Source organism: Chiloscyllium punctatum, chromosome 37 (genome assembly GCF_047496795.1).
Source record: "Chiloscyllium punctatum isolate Juve2018m chromosome 37, sChiPun1.3, whole genome shotgun sequence".
NCBI classification, from domain to species: domain Eukaryota; kingdom Metazoa; phylum Chordata; class Chondrichthyes; order Orectolobiformes; family Hemiscylliidae; genus Chiloscyllium; species Chiloscyllium punctatum.
The window spans coordinates 67,608,086-67,631,984 of NC_092775.1; the positions used below are offsets into that span (position 1 = coordinate 67,608,086).

General features: G+C 41.1%; 1 protein-coding gene across 1 annotated transcript in view; it reads left to right on the forward strand.

The window, feature by feature from the left end:
- ctnnbl1 (catenin, beta like 1) overlaps nucleotides 1-23,899 on the forward strand; it is a 183,362-nt gene that overhangs the window by 144,281 nt on the left and 15,182 nt on the right. Inside the window, exon 15 of the mRNA XM_072556958.1 lies at nucleotides 1,888-1,960. Within this exon, the coding sequence (XP_072413059.1) occupies nucleotides 1,888-1,960 (73 nt within the window). The remainder of the gene's footprint in view (nucleotides 1-1,887; nucleotides 1,961-23,899) is intronic.

Below are 23,899 nucleotides of genomic sequence, written 5' to 3' on the forward strand. Positions count from 1 at the left end.
TGTTCATCCTAAAATTGCTTGTAATACAGCTTATGTCTGTTTGAGAACTGAGCCTTAAGGAGGATAAATATAACAATTCATTCATCCCTCCATTAGTAAGTGCAGTTTATAGATTTTGCAACATTATAGGCACCTAGAAGCACCAGTAAGGCTGCAATTATCTCTCCAATTTCCATTTTCTCTTGGAAACAGCAGTCAAATGGCACAACCACAAATCTGTTTCTTGCCTATTTTGTTACGTACCTAACCTTCAGTTGGAAATAAAGCCATGCTTAAGGCATAGCGTTTTTGTTGGGAAGGAATTCAGTGACTTTAATTTTGCTGGTATTGAGTTGAATGCAGTTCTTACTGATCAGTTCATGTCAGCTAAGCAGTTAAAATGTACATTGGCCTACAAGACGTAAAGATATAAAAGATTGGGCTGAAATTTATTATACCGTCAGTTTATGTCTGACATATTTGGCCCTTAAGATGTCCTCCTGCCATCCTAAGATTGTAGACTTCCATTATTATAGGTATTTCTGACATCTTAAGTTTGAGCATCTCAAGTCAGAACATTGGGAGTTGTAACATTCTTGAATTATGAAGACTGTCTCACTTCATTGTCTGTCCCTCACTCTTTCTCTCTGTCCCTTTTTGTGTATGTGCCTCACTCTACCTTTCTCTCTCTCTCTTTCTTCCTGTCATTCTCCCTCTCACTGTCTGTCTCTCAATTTATTGTTCACCCACTCTGTCTCTGTATTTCTGTTTCTTTCTGTGTGTCTTTCTTTTCTCACATTGTGTTTCTCTCTGTCTGTCTGTCTCTCCCTCCCTCTCCTATACTCTTACTTTACTATATCAGAATTTCAACTCATTGTCAACTATAGTTAACAAAAGTTGCAACTTAATTAGCCACTACACAGAATTTCAACCAAATTCTGCTCAAGAGTTGTTTCCTTCACTTGAACTGTACTAAACTGTCAAATTACACCGATTGAACAGAAAACTAGCCCTAGGGACGTTCTCACACCTGTAATTAACTTGTTGACCGTTTTTCTTCCTTATTTTTCATTCCTAGGAAGCCTGATCCTTTGATTATTTACCAGAGTCCAGCTGTTTTTAACTAGAAAGTAACTCCTAATTCTTAAAAGGACCATCTGTCCACAAAGAAAGCTTCTTCCTGCAAAATTGCATAGGCCATTACAAGTTTACAATTTTATAACTCCAAACACACATCCCCACAGCCTATGAAATTTAATATTAGTATGCTAATGCATTGTTTCTTTAATTTATTTCACTTTGTTCATAAGCAGAAGAAACTGATGCAAATAAGTGGGAAAATAAAATCAATGGAACCCCGGATGAATAGTTTCTACAGTTGCCCAGGGATAGTACTGCATATTGTCTGGCTCGTAACTTGACCTTGAGAAGATTATTATGACAGCATGTTTAAATGGAGACAAGCATCATTGTTATTATAAATGTTGTACACTGTAACCAGACTGCAGGAAAAAGTGTTCCATGTATTGCAGTGCGAGTAGTATTCTTTCAAGGTGTAGTCCTTAGCTTTAGTCAAATAGGCTGGATGCATGGTACCCACTCTTCTCTCCTCCAATCCACCAACACTGTGCGCTTGATATCCTCTCTCCTTTCCACCCCACAGCACTCTCTTCCTTTTTACCTGAGCCCGCATTCTCCTGACTTCCTTTATCCCAACTCTCTGCCTACCCTCTCCTTCGTTGATTTGAAGTTGTATTATTTACTTTGGTGCTCATGTATGACAGTTCCTTCCAAAGCAAATATGAAAAAGCTGTGTGACAGACACTTGAAAAATAGCGAAAGAAATTCTAGCTTTGTTTTGGTTTGACATTGGTGTTGTGTTGAGACTGTATTCATGTTTATTTTCAGATAAGACAGCGTGTACACCAGATCTTGAATATGCGAGGTGGCTCAACCAAAGTGGTTAGACATATAATGAGAGGTATGAGCACAATGTTTTGAGTGATAGCAATATCCAATAATTTCAAATGCATCTCTTCTCCTTTGTTAACTCTGCACTCAGCTACCTTTTTTTTCAATAAATAAAATTAGCCTTATTCAGATATGCATCCAGTTGTCCCCTGAATTCACCTGTGCTATCTATTTCAGAGGTATGCTCAAAATGATGTTCAAATATCTATTATTATCATTGGACAAAAATGTTCTATTTTACTTCTCTTGTTCATAATCTTCAACCTGAGTCCTCGACATTAGTTTTGTCAGTTCATTTGGAGCTGTGAGCTTCCAGTGTTATTTGACTAACAGTGAAGGTGCAGGTTAGGTCTTCAATGCCAACCTAAGTTGTTGAACTTTTTTCAGTGTGCATTCTTATTTATTATCTCTTTATCTGGTTGTTCTGATTTCATGCCCCTTCTGTACTATGTTACAGTAATCCTACAAAACTCACAGAAGTTAAAATGTGTGTTATGCTGTACAAATGATGGAATCACGGAATTTGATGTTTTACCTTCGTTTAGAGTTACCTGTACTAATAATAAACAAACAACATATCTGTTAGCTCTGTCAGAGCCATAAGTTTTTTTTTCTATTAGACAGAAACCTCTTTCATAATTAATTTGTACTTGTGAATATCGCATTGGAAGAATATAGAAAAATGATATTTCTTAAATGAGTTTAACTGTGTATGTGGTGTGGATCAGAACCCTGCCAAGCTCTCACACCACTTGGCTTTAAGGAGATCAATTTGTTCTGTGAATACAGCTGTGGTTTGAAAATCCATACAAGCCAATGCATATGTTCTGTCATGGTCACCAAACTGAAATCACCAGATCCCCTCTTCTGTAGAAATTTTGAAATTTGCAGTGAAATTCAATAATAAGAGTCTATTCAAATTTTTAATCTACTCATTGAGAGCTAAATGTTGTACATGCAAACTCTCTACTCTTCCCTATTATGTGAAGTTTAATTGTAACAGCCAACAACTTGTGTCATACCCGATATATAATAAAGCCTCCCAAGATAATCATGAAGAGGAGGTTTCCAAGACATCTCTATTCTCAATGATCACTGCAAAAGAGAAGGAGGAAACATTTACAAACAATTCCAGGAAAACAACAACTTGTATTTCGATAGCACCATCAATGAGATGAACTATTTGAAGGCACTTCATAGGAACTGTCAAAGTGTGACACAGCCACATGAAATATTGAGTTAGATGACTAAAGACTTGGTCAGAAAGGTAGGTTTTACATAATAATTTAAATAAGTCAAACGAACTGGAGAGGAGGAGAGATCTAGGAAAGGTAGTCCTGATCTTGCAAGCTTGTTAAGACATAGGTAGCAGACTATTCAATGATCTAAACTTTGCAGAGGCTAGAATGTGGGAGACCAGGTAAGAATGTATTGGGATAGTCAAATCTATAAGTAAAAGCATGGATGGGGCTTTCAGCAGCAGATGATAAACTGAGTCAGTGCTAAGTCAGATGATGTTGCAGAGATAGAAATAGACTTTATGATATGCTTATGAGAGTAGAAACTCATCTGTGGTTCAAATCTGATGTCAATCTTGAAAATAGAGTGACTTAATCTAAAACTGTTGTCATGGAGAGGAATAGAGTTGGTAGTTAGGGAGCGCAGTTTGGAGCAGGGATCAAAAATTATGGCTTCAGTCTTTCTGATCAGAACATAGGAGCAGGAATAGGCTATTCAGCCTGTCAAGCCTGTTCCACCATTTAATATAATCATACCTGATTGATTGATTACTTCAATCCCTTTTACCCACACTGTCCTCAAGAGAACTCGTACGCCATTGGTAATCAGAAGACTATCAATTTTTAAAGAAACTCAAAGACTAAGCTCCCTGAGCCCTCAGGGTAGAGAGTTTCAAAGATTCACAACCCTCTGAGTAAAACAAATTATCCTTATTTAGTGCTAAATGGCATCCCCTTACTCTTAAAATGTGTTCCCTTGTTGTAGGCTCTACAATCAAAGGAAGCATCTTACTTGCATTGATCTCATTAAGTATTTTGTAGGCTTCAATAACATCACCTCCTTATTCAAACTTCCGGAGAGTTTAGTGCAGTTTGCTTACTCTGTCTTCAAAGGACAGATCTGTCACCCTAAGAATAAGTATGATGAACCTTTGTTGCACTCCCTCCAAGATCATAATATCCTTCCTAAGGTCAGGAGACCAAATCTACGCACAGTAGTTTAGGTGCAGTCCAACCAAGCTTCTGTACAATTGAAGGTAGTCTTTCACTACTCCTGTTCTCAAATCCAATTTTTGATTGAGGAAGTATTTGTTCATGCACTACTGGAAATCAGTGAAGTAGTCTGATAACTTGCCAACATTCACTTCTCTGTCATGAACTTTATGTAACCTATACAAATCAGCAAATATTAATTGAATCAAGGACCTCAGTGCATTGTTATTCATTTGTGATGTGGTACCATGCACACAGAAAGCTATTATTGAACATTTTGGTATTGGCTTAACATATCTGGTTTGTAAGTAAAATGGGTGGAATTTATATTTTTGAATATTCTGACATTGAGTAAATTGAATTGACTTGAATATAAATTACTTTTAATTACAACAATTTATGTGATGTCTCCAAAGTATATTTTCGACACTTTCTAATTAATTTGTTTTTCTCTTGGGATCTGTTCCAGTTTCTTTAACCATCCGTGGTTGCCTAACGGAATGGCACAAGTGTTATGCAATACAGCTATTATGGATGTAAGTTTGCTCACTGAGCTGTAAGGTTCATTTCCAGATGTTTCATTACCATACTAAGTAACATCATGAGTGAGCCTCAGGTGAAGCATTGGTGGTATAGCCCACTTCTTATTTTTGTGTTTTGATTTCCTTGGGTTGGTGATGTCATTTTCTGCGGTGATGTCATTTCCTGTTTTTTTTCTCTCAGGGGTTGGTAAATCTCAGGGTGAATCCAAGTCATTGCATTTGTTGATAGCTACCACCCACTGAGGGGAAAACAAACCAGGAAATGACAACATCAACCCAAGGAAACCTAAGCATATAAAGAAAAAGCGGGCCGTACCATCAGCGCTTCACCGGAGGCTCGCTGATGATGTTACCTAATATGGTGATGAAATGTCTGAAAACAAGCCTTCCAGCTCAACAAGCAAACTTACATTCTTCAAGCTGAGCTACAAATCTTCTCAAAACTCGTTAACAACAATTATTTTAAAATGTGTTTCTGGAACTAAATTCACATCTTTTTAATGGGTTGTAATCTTTCCTGTCAAAGTATTCCAGAATTCAATGGATGCAATGACATAGCACGACACTGGTTAAATTTTCAATCTGTGCATATTCCATTATATATCCGACAATTAAATGATTCTAAGAAGTCTATAATACTGGATCTTTACAACAGAATTGGCTTATTCCCCTAACGTAACATGTTATTTCAGGGAAGGTCTCTTTTGGTTTGTCAAATACAGCATAACTCATACATTAACAATCCACAGTGGGACAGTATACCATTCTGTAAACTTATTTACTGAAATATTTGGACTATTATTGCATGCAGATAGATACTTGTGGCTTTATATTACACACATTTAGGCTAATTTGCCTGTGACTGTGACAGTCGTTAGGCCCAGAGGGAGTACATAATGTTTCAGACGCAGCTGAAGAATAATGGATTGTGAGTTCATTAACTGCACATTCACAGCCTAATAAGTTTGTATTTGTTTTATTACTTCCCCCAGCTATATGTGAAGTGCAGTCCCATGACAAATGTGTTGAAATCAGCTGTAAAGCAGACCCAATTCAGCTCTTAAAGTAAAGAAATGGTTCAATTTTTAGTAGAAGGTCTGCACTTCAAGGATCATTGCCAAAAACCATATTTACAGGAAGCCAAGGATTCCTGAATGTCAGTTCTGAAAATTACTGCTAAATAGTGGCTTTTTGAAGATCATAATAAGTTGGATACGAACAGTTTAACAAAAGGTCTTTGTTTTCTGTGCCCTTGCTTTTGCCTCCAAATATTGACTGGAAATACGATAGTTTAGGTACTTTAGATGGGTCAGATAAATGCTCATCCTGGAGTTCGGTTACTGGTGGTTTACCTCAAGGATCTGTTTTGAGTCCACTGCTGTTTGTCATTTTTATAAATGACCTAGACGAGAGCTTAGAAGGATGGGTTAATAAATTTGTGGATGACACTAAGGTCTGTGGAGTTGTGGAAAGCTGTTGCATGTTACAGAGGGACATAGATAAGCTCCAGAGCTGGGCTGAGAGGTGGCAAGTGGAGTTTAATGCGGAAAAGTGTGAGGTGGTTCACTTTGGAAGGAGCAATAGGAATAAAGGGTACTGGACTAATGGTAAGAATCTTGATAGTGTAGATAAGCAGAAAGATCTCGGTGTCCAGGTATATGGATCCCAAAATGTTGCCACCCAGGTTGATAGGGTTGTTAAGCTTTTAATGGTAGCTTTTAATGGTAGACGGATTGAGTTTCAGAGCCATGACGTCATGTTGCAGCTGTACAAAACTGGTGTGGCCGCACGTGGAGTATTGCGTGCACTTCTGGTCACCGCAGTGTAGGAAGGATGTGAAAGCTTTGGAAAGGGTTCAGAGGTGATTTTCTAGGATGTTGCCTAGTATGGAGGGAAGGTCTTATGAGGAAAGGCTGAGGGACTTGAGGCTGTTTTCGATAGAGAGAAGAAGTTTGAAAGGTGACTTACTTGAGACATATAAGATAATCAGAGGGTTAGATAGGGTGGACAGGGAGAGCCTTTTTTCTCAGATGGTGATGGCTAGCATGAGGGGACATAGCTTTAAATTGAGGGGTGATAGATATAGGACAGATGTCAGAGGTAGTTTCTTTACTCAGAGTAGTAGGGGCGTGGACTGAACTACCTGAAACAGGAGTAGACTTGCCAAATTTAAGGGAATTTGAATGGTCATTGGATAAACATATGGATGACAATGGAATAGTGTAGTTCAGATGGGCTTCAGATTGGTTCCACATCTCGGCACAGCATCGAGGGCCGAAGGGCCTGTACACACTGTCATGTTATTTGTTTTAAGGATTTTTAATAGGTTCATGAAAGAGCAGTGGATATCCAAGATTTTATAAAATATCTGAAATCTGTAGTCTATCATGCAAGCAGTGAAATCGCCCCCTTCAAGAGAAATCATATGTCCAGACATATTGCTTTAATCCATATGCAAGAATTAACTGTTCTCTCATTAATTTTGGAGCAGTGTTTCAGCAAGAGTAATAAAATCTTGTATTGTCAGTTCAATACACTTGGGGCTCTAAGCTGACACTAATGTAAGATCACTCAAATGATGCTGCAAACCATAAACTGGAACTTCAGATATTTTTGGACAAACTCAAAATATGGATCTCGGTTTTCAATTCTTTGACAATCTGATCTATTTGATTTTTTAAAATCAGGAAGACCTCTGGAAGTTAATTATTAAGTTGGTTGCTGACTTGAGTTATACAATGCAAAGGAAGAACAGGTTTTTAGTAGTATGAATGCTATGAGTAACAATTTAATGCAGTCGAGGCAGGGCTGGGAAGAAAGCCTCAGTTTCTTAAAAGAGAACTTAAGGGGGCTGTTGTGGCACAGTGGTAGTGTCCCAACCCCTGGACCAAGAAGTCTGGGTTCAATTTCCACCTGCTTTGGAGGTGAGTAAGATATACTGAACTGAATGATTAGAAAAATAGGTTCATAAGAAAATTGATAATAAAAGAATTCCCAGAAGGAGTATGGAGATCTCAGAGAGAAAGACATCCTTGCAAGGCTGTTCAAGACATAAGTTTAATGAACCCATGCTTGATGATAGTGAGATAAGTAAGCAGATTGTTGAAAGATTTTAAGAGATGCATTACTTGAAAGCATATATGTGCAGTAAGCAGTTACAGGATTAAGTATCATGTTGGTCTTCATTATAAAATGTCCAGATTACAGAGGAGGAAGTGCTGGATGTCTTGAAACGCATAAAGGTGGATAAATCCCCAGGACATGATCAGGTGTACCCTAGAACTCTGTGGGAAGCTAGAGAAGTGATTGCTGGGCCTTTTGCTGAGATATTTGTATCATCGATAGTCACAGGTGAGGTGCCAGAAGACTGGAGGTTGGCGAAAGTGGTGCCACATTTTAAGGAGGGTGGTAAGGACAAGCCAGGGAACTATAGACCAGTGAACCTGACGTTGGTGATGGGCAAGTTGTTGGAGGGAATCCTGAGAGACAGGATGTACATGTATTTGGATAGGCAAGGACTGATTAGGGATAGCCAACATGGCTTTGTGAGTGGGAAATCATGTCTCACAAACTTGATTGAGTTTTTTGAAGAAGTAACAAAGAGGGTTGATGAGTGCAGAGCAGTAGATGTGATCTATATGTACTTCAGTAAGGCGTTCAACAAGGTTCCCCATGGGAGACTGGTTAGCAAGGTTAGGTCTCACGGAATACAGGGAGAACTAGCCATTTGGATACAGAACTGGCTCAAAGGTAGAAGACAGAATGTGGTGGTGGAGGGTTGTTTTTCAGACTGGAGGCCTGTGATCAGTGGAGTGCCACAAGGATCGGTGCTGGGTCCTTTACTTTTGTTCATTTACATAAATAATTTGGATGCGAGCATAAGAGGTACAGTTAATAAGTTTGCAGATGACACCAAAATTGGAGGTGTATGGACAGTGAAGAAGATTACATCAGATTACAACAGGATCTTGATCAGATAGACCAGATGGCTGAGAAGTGGCAGATGAAGTTTAATTCAGATAAATGTGAGGTGCTGCATTTTGGGAAAGCAAATCTTAGCAGGACTTATACACTTAATGGTAAGGTCCCAGGGAGTGTTGCTGAACAAAGAGATCTTGGAGTGCAGGTTTATAGCTCCTTGAAAGTGGAGTCGCAGGTAGATAGGATAGTGAAGAAGGCGTTTGGTATGCTTTCCTTTATTAGTCAGAGTATTGAGCACAGGAGTTGGGAGGTCATGTAGTGGCTGTACAGGACATTGGTTAGGCCACTGTTGGAATATTGCGTGCAATTCTGGTCTTCTTCCTATCGGAAAAATGTTGTGAAACTTGAAAGGGTTCAGAAAAGATTTACAAGGATGTTGCTGGGGTTGGAGGATTTGAACTATAGGGAGAGGCTGAACAGGCTGGGGCTGTTTTCCCTGGAACATCAGAGGCTGAGGGGTGATCTTATAGAGGTTTACAAAATTATGAGGGGCATGAATAGGATAAATAGACAAAGTCTTTTCCCTGGGGTTGGGAGTCCAGAACTCGAGGGCAAAGGTTTAATGTGAGAGGGGAAAGATATAAAAGACACCTAAGGGGCAACTTTTTCACACACAGGGTGGCACATGTATGGAATGAGCTGCCAGAGGAAGTGGTGGAGGCTGGTACAATTGCAACATTTAAGAGGCATTTGGATGGGTATATGAATAGCAAGGGTTTGGAGGGATATGGGCCGAGTGCTGGCAGGTGGGACGAGATTGGTTGGGATACCTGGTCGGCATAGACGTGTTGGACCGAAGGGCTGCTTCCATGCTGTATATCTCTATGACTCTATAAGAGGTCTGAGTACAGGAAAAAGGATATCTTCAGCTGTACAGGGCTTAGGTGACATCAAACCTGGCATATTGTGTGTAGCTTTGGTCTCTTTACCAAAGAAAATATACACTTGCCAAAGAAGGTGTGCAGCGATGGTTTAACAGATTAATTCCTGGGATGGTAAGGCTGTTGTATGAGGAGAGATTGAATTGCCTGAGCTTATATTCACTCAAGTTTAAAAGGGCAAGAGAAGATCTCATTGAAACGTACAAAATTCTAACAGGGCTGAACAGACTGGATGCAGAAATTATGTTTCACCAGATCCATGGGGTTGGTTGTCGAGAACAAAGTGTCATAGTCATGGTAGGTAATTTTGGATTGAGTTGATGAGAAATTCAACTGTGCTGAACCTGTGGTACTCTGTACCTCAGAAGACTATGGTGGTGAATTTACTCAATACATTTCAGAAATGGGTTTGTTTCTTGAAGCTAAAGATGTTGACCAACATTGCGAGAGATTGTAAATGTGGCATTGAGATAGAGGCTCAGCCGTGATCATGTTAAAGGGTATTGTGAATGCAGTCAGCCGAATGGCCCACTTGTTGCTCCTGTTTTCTACATTTCTTTGTTTCATTTTGAAAAGCAAAAGCAACCAGTTATGAATTTGTTCAGTGAGTGATCTCCACAGTGAACAAAAAGACTAATAATACTTAAGGGCTGTCAAACCTGGTCTTACTCTGGGATCTCACTTTCCAGTACTACCTTCAGCTAGAACGATGATAACAAGCACATCAGGTTTCGAGCTTCAGCAGTCAGCTAAATGACTAGTTTGTCTGTTATTTAGTGCTGTTGGGTAAAGGATAAATATTTTGTTGAGGACAGCTGGAAAGATCCTCATTTCTCATCAAATTGTGCCTTGATTGACAGGAGTGTTTTCTTTCATCTTACAGAACATTTTATATAAAAAAAACACACCTAACAATGTCGTACTCTCTCAATCATGCAGCTTTGATACATGTTCAAATCTTGAAATGTGAAAATTACATTCTACTGCAGGTATGTTTTTGAGGTGGATCTGTTTTGGCAAGTTGCCTGTTGAGTACAAGAAAACATCATGAAATGAGAATAAATTGTAATTGACATTCCTTTGTCAGTTTTGTTACATCCTAAAGTTGGTTGTCATTGATCTTGGCTGTCTTCACTGGCAGGTTGTTTTTGCTCTTTCTTAGCTAACATGCTAAGTAATGTAGGAGATGGTAATTAAATTCCTGCTCCCCGCCCCCCCCCCCCCAACCCACCCCCCTCAGCTCTGACAAAAACAAACTCAAACAGAAAAGAGAAATGTAGTTGAAATCTGGAATGGTACAGTCCATTCTGCTATAATGCATGTTTCTTCACCATGAGGAGGCTATAACGCAATTCTGACCTCATTCGTTTAAATGGGCGGCTTTTGCACGATTTCTTTATAATGTGTGATTGCATAAGGACGGAAACCATTACATTATATCAAAACCAACTGTACAGTCATGGAAATCTTCTCTGTGGCCTGGATCAAGAGTCCTAAAGGCTGCTTGGTGTCCAGCTTCAGATATCTCCTCTGGGCTGCAGAGGAACTTGGAGTGGGAGGGGAAAGATCCAGTTGTTGTGGTCCACATTATACCACTGATACAGGGAAAAGAGAAAAGGTCTGCTGAGAGAGTTTGAGCAGCTAGGGACTAAATTTAGAAGGAGAACCAAAAAGGTAATAATCTCCAGATTATTACTTGAGCCACGAGCTAACAAGATTAAACAGATAAACACGTGGCTCAAAGATTGGTGTGGGAGAAATGGGTTTAAGTTCATGAAACATTGGCACCAGGATTGGGGAAGGAGGAACTGTTCCAATGGAACAGGCTCCACTTGACTCATGCTACTGATCAAATTGGAAAGGGTAGCTGGGACAATAAATTCGTAGAGCGCATTAGGGATAGTTTTCTGCAGCAATATGCCAAGGAGTCAAACAGGGAACAGGTCATCCTGATCTGGTAATGAGGCAGGTTTACTAAATGCTCTCTTCATAAAACATCCGCCAGGAAGTAGTGATCATAACGTAATTGAATTTAATATTTGCTTCAAGAGGGAGAAACGCGGATCAGAGACAACTGGATTTAACTTAAATAAAGGGAATTACAATGAAATGAGGATAAAGTTAGTTCAAAGGAATTGGGCAAAGAGATTAGCAGGAAAGACTGGAAACAAGCAGTGGCAGGTATTAAAGGCGATAATTCATGACACTGGGCTAAAGTGTATCCCAGTAAGGAGAAAAGATTTGAAGACTGATAAACCAACTATGGTTAACCAAGGAAGTTTGGAGGGTATTAACTTGAAAGAAAAGCCTTTCAGCAGATTAAAGTCAGTTATAACCTGAAAGACTGGGGAAAAATTCTGGATCCAGCAAAGGAAGACTAAGAAGATTTTCTTCAGATTTATTATTAACTCTAACAACAAACTAGGAAAGAATATGAAAATTGACAATAAGGTCTTTAGACATATAAAAGGAAGAGGTCAAAGTGAACATAAGCTCCTTGGAAAATGCATCTGGAGAGATGATTTTGGGAAATGAGGAAATGGTAGAGGAGTTAAGCAGATATTTTGCATCAGTTTTTATGGTGGAAGACACTTCAAACATTCCATTCATATAAAAGATTTCAGGGGAGGAATCATGTACTGTCACTATCATAAAAGTAGTAGTATTAGACAAACTAATGGGGCTGAAGCAGATAGCTGACATCCCAACATCCTAAAAGAGGCCATTACAGAGATAGTGGATGCATTGGTTGGTAATTTTCCAAAAGTTGTTGGATTCTGGAGAACTAAGAGGATTGGAATCTGCCAATGTGACACCCTATTCAGAAAGGTGGTGTGGGGTTGGGGGACAAAATGCAGGTGACTAGTGGCTAGTTAGCCTAACATCTATTGTTGGAAAAGTCCTGGAATTAATTATAAAGGAATTAATGGCAGAACATTTGGAAAATCATAATCAATTACGAAGAGTCAGTATGGCTTGATGAAAGAGAAATTGTGTCTGGTTAACTTATTAGTTTGTTGAAGAAGTTTCAACCAGAATATATAGTGGGGGGACCAGTAGATGTGTTTTTGGGCTTCCAGATGATATTTGACAAGATAGTTGACAAAATGTTAAGTCATAAGATGAGAGCTATGGTGTTGGAGTCGGTATATTGGTATGGTTAGAGAATTCGGTAAAAACAATGACTGCAGATGCTGGAAAACAGATTCTGGATTAGTGGTGCTGGAAGAGCACAGCAGTTCAGGGAGCATCCAAGTAGCTTCGAAATCGACGTTTCGGACAAAAGCCCTTCATCAGGAATAAAGGCAGTGAGCCTGAAGCGTGGAGAGATAAGCTAGAGGAGGGTGGGGGTGGGGAGAAAGTAGCATAGAGTACAATGGGTGAGTGGGGGAGGGGATGAAGGTGATAGGTCAAGGAGGAGAGGGTGGAGTGGATAGGTGGAAAAGAAGATAGGCAGGTAGGACAAGTCCGGACAAGTCATGGGGACAGTTACTGAGCTGGAAGTTTAGAACTAGGGTGAGGTGGGGAAGGGGAAATGAGGAAACTGTTGAAGTCCACATTGATGCCCTGGGGTTGAAGTGTTCTGAGGCGGAAGATGAGGCGTTCTTCTTCCAGGCATCTGGTGGTGAGGGAGCGGTGGTGAAGGAGGCCCAGGACCTCCATGTCCTCGGCAGAGTGGGAGGGGGAGTTGAAATGTTGGGCCACGGGGCGGTGTGGTTGATTGGTGCGGGTCTCCCGGAGATGTTCCCTAAAGCGCTGTGCTAGGAGGCACCCAGTCTCCCCAATGTAGAGGAGACCGCATTGGGAGCAACGGATACAATAAATGATATGAGTGGATGTGCAAGTAAAACTTTGGATGTGGAAGGCTCCTTTAGGGCCTTGGATAGAGGTGAGGGAGGAGGAGCTAGCAAAATAAAACATTTTCAATAAGGACACACTGTACTTGTTTAAATTACCTATCAGAAAGAGGAAGGCATTAATGGACAAAAGTAGAGCAGCTTTTTATAAAAGTTGATACTTGGAAAATGCTTTACCTTCACAACAGACTTCTAGCAATTTTTATTACAAAACCATTAGCTGCAGCATTTATTGTGTGTAGGCGGTGGCAGGGGAAAGTGCCAGAATTGATGGGTGGGTTGTTTGGGGGCGTGGACCTGACCAGGTAGTCGCAGAGGGAACGGTCTTTGCGGAAGGCGGAAAGGTATGGGGAGGGAAATATATCCCTGGTAGTGGGGTCTGTTTGGAGGTGGCAGAAATGTCGGCGGATGATTTGGTTTATGCGAAGGTTGGTAGGCTGGAAGGTGAGCACCAGGGGCGTTCTGTCCTTGTTACGGTTGGAGGGGTGGGGTCTGAGGGCAGAAGTGCGGGATGTAGACGAGATGCGTTGGAGGGCATCTTTAACCACGTGGGAAGGGAAATTGTGGTCTCTAAAGAAGGAGGCCATCCGGTGTGTTCTGTGGTGGAACTGGTCCTCCTGGGAGCAGATCCGGCGGAGGCGAAGGAATTGGGAATATGGGATGGCATTTTTGCAAGAGGTAGGGTGGGAAGAGGTGTAATCCAGGTAGCTGTGGGAGTCGGTGGGTTTGTAAAAAATGTCAGTGTCAAGTCGGTCGTCATTAATGGTGATGGAGAGGTCCAGGAAGGGGAGGGAGATGTCAGAGATGGTCCAGGTAAATTTAAGGTCAGGGTGGAATGTGTTGGTGAAGTTGATGAATTGCTCAACCTCCTCGCGGAAGCACGAGGTGGCGCCAATGCAGTCATCAATGTAGCGGAGGAAGAGGTGGGGAGTGGTGCTGGTGTAATTACGGAAGATCAACTGCTCTACGTAGCCAACAAAGAGACAGGCATAGCTGGGGCCCATACGTGTGCCCATGGTTACCCCTTTGGTCTGGAGGAAGTGGGAGGATTCAAAGGAGAAATTCTTAAGGGTGAGGGCCAGTTCGGCCAAACGAATGAGTGTGTCGGTGGAAGGGTACTGTTGGGGACGTCTGAAGAGGAAAAAAACAGAGGGCTTGGAGGCCCTGGTCATGGCGGACGGAGGTGTAGAGGGATTGGATATCCATGGTGAGATGGTTAGAGAATTGGCTGATGAGCAGGGAGCAGTGTGAGGATAAGAGATTCTTTCTCCGTTTGGCAACCTGTAACCAGTGAGATTCCAAAGGAGTAAGTGCTGGAATTGTAACTGTTAGAATATGTATTAATGACTTCGAGGAAGAAAACAAATGTAGCCAAATTTGAGACAACATAAAAACAGGCATAAAGGCAGGCTGTAAAAGGGATGCCAACAGGTTACAGAAAGTCAAAAATCTCACAACACCAGGTTATAGTCCAACAGGTTTAATTGGAAGCACTAGCTTTCGGAGTACTGCTGCTCCATCCGAAAGCTAGCGCTTCCAATTAAACCTGTTGGATTATAACTGGTGTTGAGATTTTTAACTTTATACATCCCAGTCCAACACCGGCATCTCCAAATCAAGGTTACGTAAAGATATTGGTCAGTTAAGTAAGTGGACAGAAAGTTGGCAAATGGAGTACAATGTGAGAAAATGTCAAGTCATTTTGGAAGGGAGAACAAAAGAATAGAATATTATTTAAATGGAGAACACTGCAGAGAACTTCAATACAGAAGCACTTGAGGATATTTGTGCACCAAACACAGAAAGCTAGCGCACAGGTAATCAGGAACGATAATGGAATGTTGGCCCTTAATTTAAGAGGTTAGAGTATGAGAGTCCTTCTGCAACTTACTAAGTACTGGTGAGACCATATCTGAAGTACTATGAGGAAATTTGGTCTTTCTTTAAGGAAAGATATTTCATTGGAGGCATTTCAGAGAAGGTTCACTGGGATGATCTCTGGTACGGAGTGATTGTTTATGAACAAAGGCTAAACAGATCCAACTTTAATGGAGTTTAGATGAATTAGAGGTGATCTCATTGAGGCACACAAGATCCTTAAGGGGCTTTACAAGGATTGGCACCGCATCCACTCCCTCAACGCTGATGCTCACAAGTTGCATTGTGTACTATCTACAAGATGCACTACAGAAATTCACCAAAGATCCTTAGACAATATCTTCCAAACCCATGACCACTTCCAACTAGAAAGACAAAGGCAGCAGATACATGGGAATACCAGCACCGTAAAATTTCCCTCCAAGTCACTCACCATCTTGACTTGAAAATTTATCATCATTCCTTCATGTTGCTGGGTGAAAATCCTGACATTCGCTCCCTAAGGGAATTGTGGGTCAACATACAGCACATGGATTGCAGCACTTCAAGAAGGCAGCTCCACCACCACCTTATCAAGGGTAACTAGGGACAGGCCACATCTCATGAATAAATATTTTAAAAGTGCTGAAACGATATTTCCCCTCATGGGTAAGTCTAAGACCAGACGGCACAGCATCAGAAATAAAGGACCACTAATTTAAGACTGAGAATAGGAAGAATTTCATCTCTGAGAATTGAATGTCTTTGGAACTCGTTGTCACAGTGAACTGTAAGGGCAGAGTCCTTGTGTAAATTTAAGGCTGAGAAAGATTCTTGTTCCACAGGGGATGAAGGGAAAGGGCAGGAAAGTGGACATGAGGAATGTTGGATCAGCCATGATCCTGTTGAATGACAGAACAGGTTCGAAGGGCTGAAAAGCATACTGCTGTTCTTATTTTTTACAGACATACAAATATTACATTTCTTACCAGCCCACTCCTGGATATTGGCCAGATCTTCATGGACGTAGGTTATTTCAGTGCCTGAGAAATAATGAGCAGTGTTGAACATTGTGCGGTCATCAGCAAACATCCTCACTTCTGACCTTATGGAGGAAGAATCACTGATGAAGCAGCCAAGATCATTGACCATGGACAATGCTCAATAGAACTCATGCAGTGATGCCCCAGCACTGAAATGATATCCCTTCAGAAGCCAAAAGTATTTTCCTTTTGCTAGTTGTTACTCCAACCATAAAATAGAATTATCGAACCCCTACAGAAAGAGGCCATTTGGTCCAGTTTGCACGTTCTCCCCGTGTCTGCGTGGGTTTCCTCCGGGTGTTCCGGTTTCCTCCCACAGTCCAAAGATGTGCAAGTCAGGTGAATTGGCCACTGCTAAATTACCCATAGTAATAGGTGCATTAGTCAGAGGGGAAATGGGTCTGGGTGGACTGGTTGGGCCGAAGGGCCTGTTTCCACACTGTAGGGAATCTAATCTAATCAAATCTGCATCAACCCTCTGAAGAGCATCCCGCCCAGAAAGACCCCACGCCCTGTCCCCATAATTGCACATTTCCCATGGCTAATCCACTTAGCCTACATATCCTGGACACTACCGAGCAATTTATTTTGGCCAGTCTACCCAACCTGCTCATCTTTGTACTGTGGGAGGAAACCAGAACATCTGGTGGAAACCCACACAGACGCAGGGAGAACATGTGAACTTCTCATAAATAGTCACCCAAGGCAGTAATCAAATCTGGATCTCTGATGCTGTGAGGCAGACATGCTAACCGTGAGCCAGTGTGCCATCCCGATTGTAGTGTTTTTGTCCTAATTCCCATTGACTAATTTTGTTAGGGCTCCTTGATGCTAACTCAGTCAAATGCAATTTTGATGTCAAGAGCAGTCACTCACCTCATATCTGGAGGTTGATTCCTTTGTCCATGTTAGGACCAAGATTGATGAGGTCAGCAACTCTGTGCCCCTGGCAGAACTCAAACTGAGTGTCAGTAAGCAGTTTCCTGCTGAACAAGAAACTCCATCACTTCACAGATTGAGTGTAACTCGATACAGCTTAATTGGGCAGGTTAGAATTCTTTTGCCTTTTGTGCACATGGCATATCTGGTCAATTCCTTTCCCATAACTGCAGACATCTCAGTGGTGTTGCAAAGGGCATGACTAGTTTTGGAGCACAAGTCTTCAGTACTATTTCCAGAATGTCATTATGGCCCATAGCCTTTGCAGTGTAGTATCACATGGAGTAAATTGAGTTGATGAAAGAGTGATCTGTGATACTAGGAAACTCAAGAGGAGATAAAGGTGGATCATCCACTTAGCACTTCTCGCTGAATATAGCTGCAAAAGCTTCAGCTTTATCTTTCGCACTCAGGTACAGTACTTCATCATTATTGAAGATGGGGGATCTAAAAGGATTGAGTTTAAAGGCAAGGAGGTTATGTTGCAGCTGTACAGGGTTCTATTGAGCCCAAACCTGGATGCAGTTTTGGTCTCCTTACTTGTGAAAGGATATAATGACAATAGTGGGGGGACAGAGGAGGTTCAAGAGGTTGATTTGGAGTTGAAGGGGTTGGCTTATTAGGAGAGACTGAGTAGAGTGGGATTATAATCATTGGAATTTAGAAGAATGAGTGGGGGGGATCTTCTAGAAACATATAAAATTATGAAGGAAATAGATAAAATAGAAGTCGAGAGGATGTTTCTGCTGGCAGGTGAAACTAAGACAAGAGGGCATAGCCTCAAAATTAGGGGCAGCAGATTTAGGTTGGAACTGCGAAGGAACTTTCACCCAGACAGTTGTGAATCTATGGCATTCCCTGCCTCATGAAGTAATTGAGACTTCCTCAGTAAATGTTTTTAAAGCTAAGGTTTTTTGAACAGTAAAGGAATTAAGCATTATGGTGAGAGGGCGGATAAGTGGAACTGAGGCCATGATTAGCCATGATCTAATTGAATGGCAGAACGGGCTAGAAGGGCCAAATGGACTACTCCTGCTCCCATTTCTTATGTTCTTATGATATTTGTTGAGCTTCTTTCTCCTGCTAGTTGTTTATCTGATCATTATGATTCATGATTGGTTGCAGCCAGGCTGCACATCTTAAATTTGATCAGGGATCACTTAGGCAAGTAGTTCTGTTTTGTAACTTCATCAGGTTGATACCTTATTTTTAGGTATTAATGCTTGGTGTTGCTTCTGCCATGGCTCCTGCACTCTTCTTGATATCAGGGTTGGTTCTCCAGCTTGATGGTAGAATGGGGAATATACCAAACTTTGAAGTTCCAGATTATGGTTGAATGCAGTCCTGCTGCAGATGCCCGCGGAGCCTCGTGGATATCCGTTTTTGAGTTACTAGATCTACTTGATGTCTGTCCTTTGTAGCATGGTGATAGTGCCACGCAACTGAATGGAAGGTACCTTGATGTGAAGTCAGAACTTCACTGGTCACTGCTACCAATGCTATCAAAGACAGATGCATCTATGAGTGGTAAAGTGAAGAAGATTAAGATAAGTTGGCTTTTCTGTCTTATTGGTTCTCTCAGCATTTCCCATAGACACACACTAACAGCTGTGTCCTTTAGGACTAGGCCAGCTCAATCAGTTGTGATGCTGCAAGCCACTGTTTGTGATAGATGTTGAAGCCCCCACCCAGACTATATTCTGTGCACTTCCCACCCTTGAATGCATTCTCCAAGTGGTGTTCACAGTAGCGGTATACTGATCTATAAGCCAATCAGCATAACAGTATCCTGGTCCCTCTTTACTAGTCCAGTAACATATTGCCTCCTTTCTGAAATATACATGAAAATTGTTCCAATATTCTGCTTCTTACAATATTGAATTTTTCCAAACACATAATGGCCACTTAGTTTTATACATGAGAGGAGTGCATCCAAGTCATGATATTAATCATTTTGGTCTGGTATTTTAAAAAATATTTATTTAATCCTTTCCTTCAATATATGAACGCTGCTTCAGTTAGGCCCCATTTTTGAACAGATCTGCAGCCATGTTAAAAGTTGCAACATCTAATTTTTGGCTCTTACTTTTCACCATGTTAATTCATTAAAAACTACTTCCATCCAGTGGTTAGCACAAAACCAAGTTCAATACACTGATAAATACATTGCTGAGATAACTATGTGAAATTGTAAGCATTCATGATTTCGCAGTTGGCTTAAAGAAGTAGACCTAAATCATTTTATTTTCCCTGCATTGGGCACAGTTTCAAAAATAAGGATGTAAACCAGGTTAAGACCTTGGCATGTATCAAGCTCCTTTCAGCACAAACCTTTGTCTAAAATTACTATCCTATTTTTCTGCTTTTTTTTTGGCTTGGTCAAATTTAACATTGGACTGCTGAGCTTCCTAGAATTTAATTAAATTTAATGGCCTATTGCTCAAATTTTAGTTAACTGGAAATTCTTTATTTAAGAAGAAACTTTATGCAGGTGTGCTCTGAACATGCATTTACTTTTAATTGCTCACCATAAAATTAGGTATTCAAAAATTAGTCCAACTGCATTTTTAGGTTCCCTGACTACCCCATAAAAACGATTGTCTGCAGCACTACGTTTTGAAATTCAATTTAATAAATTTAAGTGCATAAAATCAATATTGGTAGATGATGGCTTGGCAAATGTCCAGCAGTCTCTGAAATACATACAGTTTCACAGAGATTTTTGGAATAGCATATCAACTTTGAAATACCTTAAAAATCCTTAAATGGAAAGCATCCAGACAAATCTAAGGGCTGTTTCTGTACAACAGAACTGTTTTCTCCATTGAAGCGAATGGTGAAAGTCAAACAAGAACCAACATCAATTTTGATTGTAGTGTGCATAAGTTGAAATATCTTGCCAACATTGACTATTCAGGTTCTTGGCCAACATTTTGGAAGTGGGTTATGATCCAAGATGCATTATCTTAGATGTGTCAGTGTTTGCTTAAAAGTTTATAGAGATGTACAGTACAGAAACCGATCCTTCGGTCCAACCTATCCATGCCAACCAGATATCCTAAGCTAATCTAGGCCATTTGCCAACATTTGGCCCATATCCATGTAAACTCTTCCTATTAATATACCCATCCAGATGCCTTTTAAATATTGTCACAGCCTCCACCACAGCTCATTCTCTGGCAGCTCATTCCATACATGCACCACCCTTTGCGTGAAAAACTTGCCCTATAAATACTTTTAAATTTTTTGCCTCTCACCCTAAACCTATACTCCTCAACCCTAGGGACAAGACCTTGTTGATTTATCCTATCCATGCCCCTCATGATTTTGTAAACCTCTATGAAGTCACCCCTCAGCCTCCGACGCTCCAAGGCAAACAGCCCCAGCCTATTCAGCCTCTCCCTATAGATCAAACCCTCCAACCTTGGCAACATCCTTGTAAGTCTTTTCTGAACCCTTGCAAGTTTCATAACATCCTTCCGATAGGAAGGAGACCAGAATTGCATGCGGTATTCCAAAAGTGGCCTAATCAGTGTCCAGTATAGCCGCAACATGACTTCCAATTCATATACTTGATGCTCTGACCAAATGCCCCCTTCGATATCCTATGTACCTGAGACTCCACTTTCAAGGAACTATGAACCTGCACCCGAAGATCTTTGTTCATCAACACTCCCCAAATCCTTAGCATTAAGTGTTTAAGTCCTGCCCTTCCAAAATTTGCCTTTCCAAAATGCAGCACCTCACATTTATCTAAATTAAACTCCATCTGCCACTCCTCAGTCCATTGGCCATCTGATCAAGATCCTGTTGTACTCTGAGGTAACAGTGTAGGGCAAGAGAAAGAAATTGGAGAGGTGAGCAAAATAAAGAATAACTATTAATTACCATTATCCATTTCTTGCGATGTATAGGGATCAACACAAATCTGTTCTAAACTAGTGTTGAAGTTTTGTGCTCAAGGACTAATTTCCAAACTATTCACAAGTTTTTAAGGCCATAAGACAATAGAAAATAGACAATAGAACATAGAACATAGAACAATACAGCACAGAACAGGCCCTTCGGCCCACGATGTTGTGCCGAACTTCTATCCTAGATTAAGCACCCATCCATGTACCTATCCAAATGCCGGAGTAGGCCATTCTGCCCTTCGAGCCTGCACCACCATTCATTATGATCATGGCTGATCATCCTCAATCAGTATGCTGTTCCTGCCTTATCTCTATAACCCTTGATTCCACTATCCTTGAGAACTCTATACAACTCTTTCTTAAATGAATTCAGAGACTGGGCCTCCATTGCCATCTGGGGCAGAACATTCCACACTCCCACCACTCTCTGGGTGAAGAAGTTTCTCCTCATCTCTGTCCTAAATGGCCTACTCCTTATTTTTAAGCTGTGTCCTCTGGTTCGGGACTCACCCATCAGTGGAAACATGTTTCCTGCCTCCAGAGTGACTAGTCCTTTAATAATCTTATACGTCTCAATCAGATCCCCTCTCAGTCTTCTAAACTCAAGGGTATACAAGCCCAGTCGCTCCAATCTTTCAACATAAAATAGTCCCGCTATTCCAGGAATTGACTTCGTGAACCTACGCTGCGCTCTCTCAATAGCCAAAATGTCTTTCCTCAAATTTGGAGACCAGAACTGCGCACAATATTCCAGGTGCGGTCTCACTAGGGCCCTGTTCAGCTGCAGAAGAACCTCTTTGCTTCTATACTCAATCCCTCTTGTTATGAGGGCCAGCATGCTATTAGCTTTCTTCACTACCTGCTGTACCTGCATGCTTGCCTTCATTGATTAGTGTACAAGAACACCCAAATCTCTTTGTACTGCCCCTTTACCTAACTTGACTCCATTTAGGTAGTAATCTGCCTTCCTGTTCTTGCCACCAAAATGGATAACCATACAGTTATCCACATTAAACTGCATCTGCCATCCAGCGGTCCACTCACCTAACCTGTCTAGGTCACCCTGTAGTCTCCTAACGTCCTCCTCACATTTCACCCTGCCACCCAGCTTTGTATCAACAGCAAACTTGCTAATGTTACTATTAATACCATCTTCTTTATCATTAATATATATTGTAAAAAGCTGCGGTCCCAGCACTGATCCCTGTGGTACCCCACTGGTATTCCTGCCATTCCGAAAGGGAGCCATTTATCACTACTCTTTGTTTCCTGTCAGCCAACCAACTTTCAATCCAAGTCAGTATTTTGCCCCCAATACCATGCACCCTAATTTTGCTCACTAACCTCCTATATGGGACTTTATCAAAGGCTTTCTGAAAGTCCAGGTATATTGGATCTCCCTTGTCCATCTTCAGAGTTACATCCTCAAAAACTTCCAGAAGATTAGTCGAGCATGATTTCCCCTTCATAAATCCATAGGCGCAGAAATTAGGCCATTCGGTCCATTGAGTCTGCTCTGCCATTCAATCATGGCTGATAAGCTTCTCACTCTATTCTCCCACCTCCTCCCCATAGTCTTTGATCCCCTTAACATCAAGCTCCATCTATCTCTGTCTTAAATATACTCAATGACCTGGCCTCCACAGCCTTCTGTGGCAATAAATTCTAAAGATTCACCAATCTCTGGCTAAAGAGGTTTCCCCTCATCTTTGTTCTTCCCTTTACTCTAAGGGTGTGCCCATGGGCCCTAGTCTCTCCTGCTAACAGAAACATCTTCCCAATGTCCTCAGAAGTACATGCCTGCTTTTATATTCTAGATCTCTTGAAATAAATGCCATTGTTGTATTTGCCTTCCAAGCCACTGACTCAAAACCTGCAAGTTAACCTTAAGAGAATCCTGGACTCAGACTCCCAAGTTTTGCACCTCAAACTCCTGAATTTTCTCCCCATTTAGAAAACAGTCTATGCCTGTAGTATTCCTACCAAAGTGTAAGACCTCATGCATTCCATCTGCCACTTCTTTGCCTTAATTTGTCTAAATCCTTCTGCATACTCCCTCCCTCCTCAATGCTACCTTACCCACCACTTATCTGTGCATCTTATGAAACTTAGCGAGAATGCCCTCAGGTCTTTCATCTAGATCATTAATGTATAGAGTGAAAAGTTGTGGTCCCAACGCTGACCCTTGCAAAACACCACTAATCATTGGCTGCCATCCTGAGAAGGACCCTTTTATCCCCACTCTCTGCTTTCTGCCAGACATTCAATCTTCTATCCATGCTAGTACCTTGCCTCTGACACCTTATCTTACACAGCAGTTCCCACACTCATCTTGTCAAAGAACTTCAGGAAGTCCAAGTAGATAATATCAGTTGGTCTCCTTTGTCTAACCTGCTCATTACCCTATCAAAGAATCCTAACAGATTTGTCAGGCATGACCTCCCTTGATGAAACCATGCTGCCTTTGTCATAATTTATTATGCAATTCCAAGTATTCAGAAATCTCATCCTTCACTATGGATTCCAAGATCTTACCAAGACCAAGGTCACACCTGTAATTTCCCATCTTTTGCCTTACTCACTTCTTAAAGGGGGGTGGGTGGAGGGTGGAGGATTGCATTCAGGATATTCCAGTCCTCTGGGACCCTCCCTGACTCCAGTGATTCCTGAAAGATTACCACTAACACTTCCACTATTTCTTCAG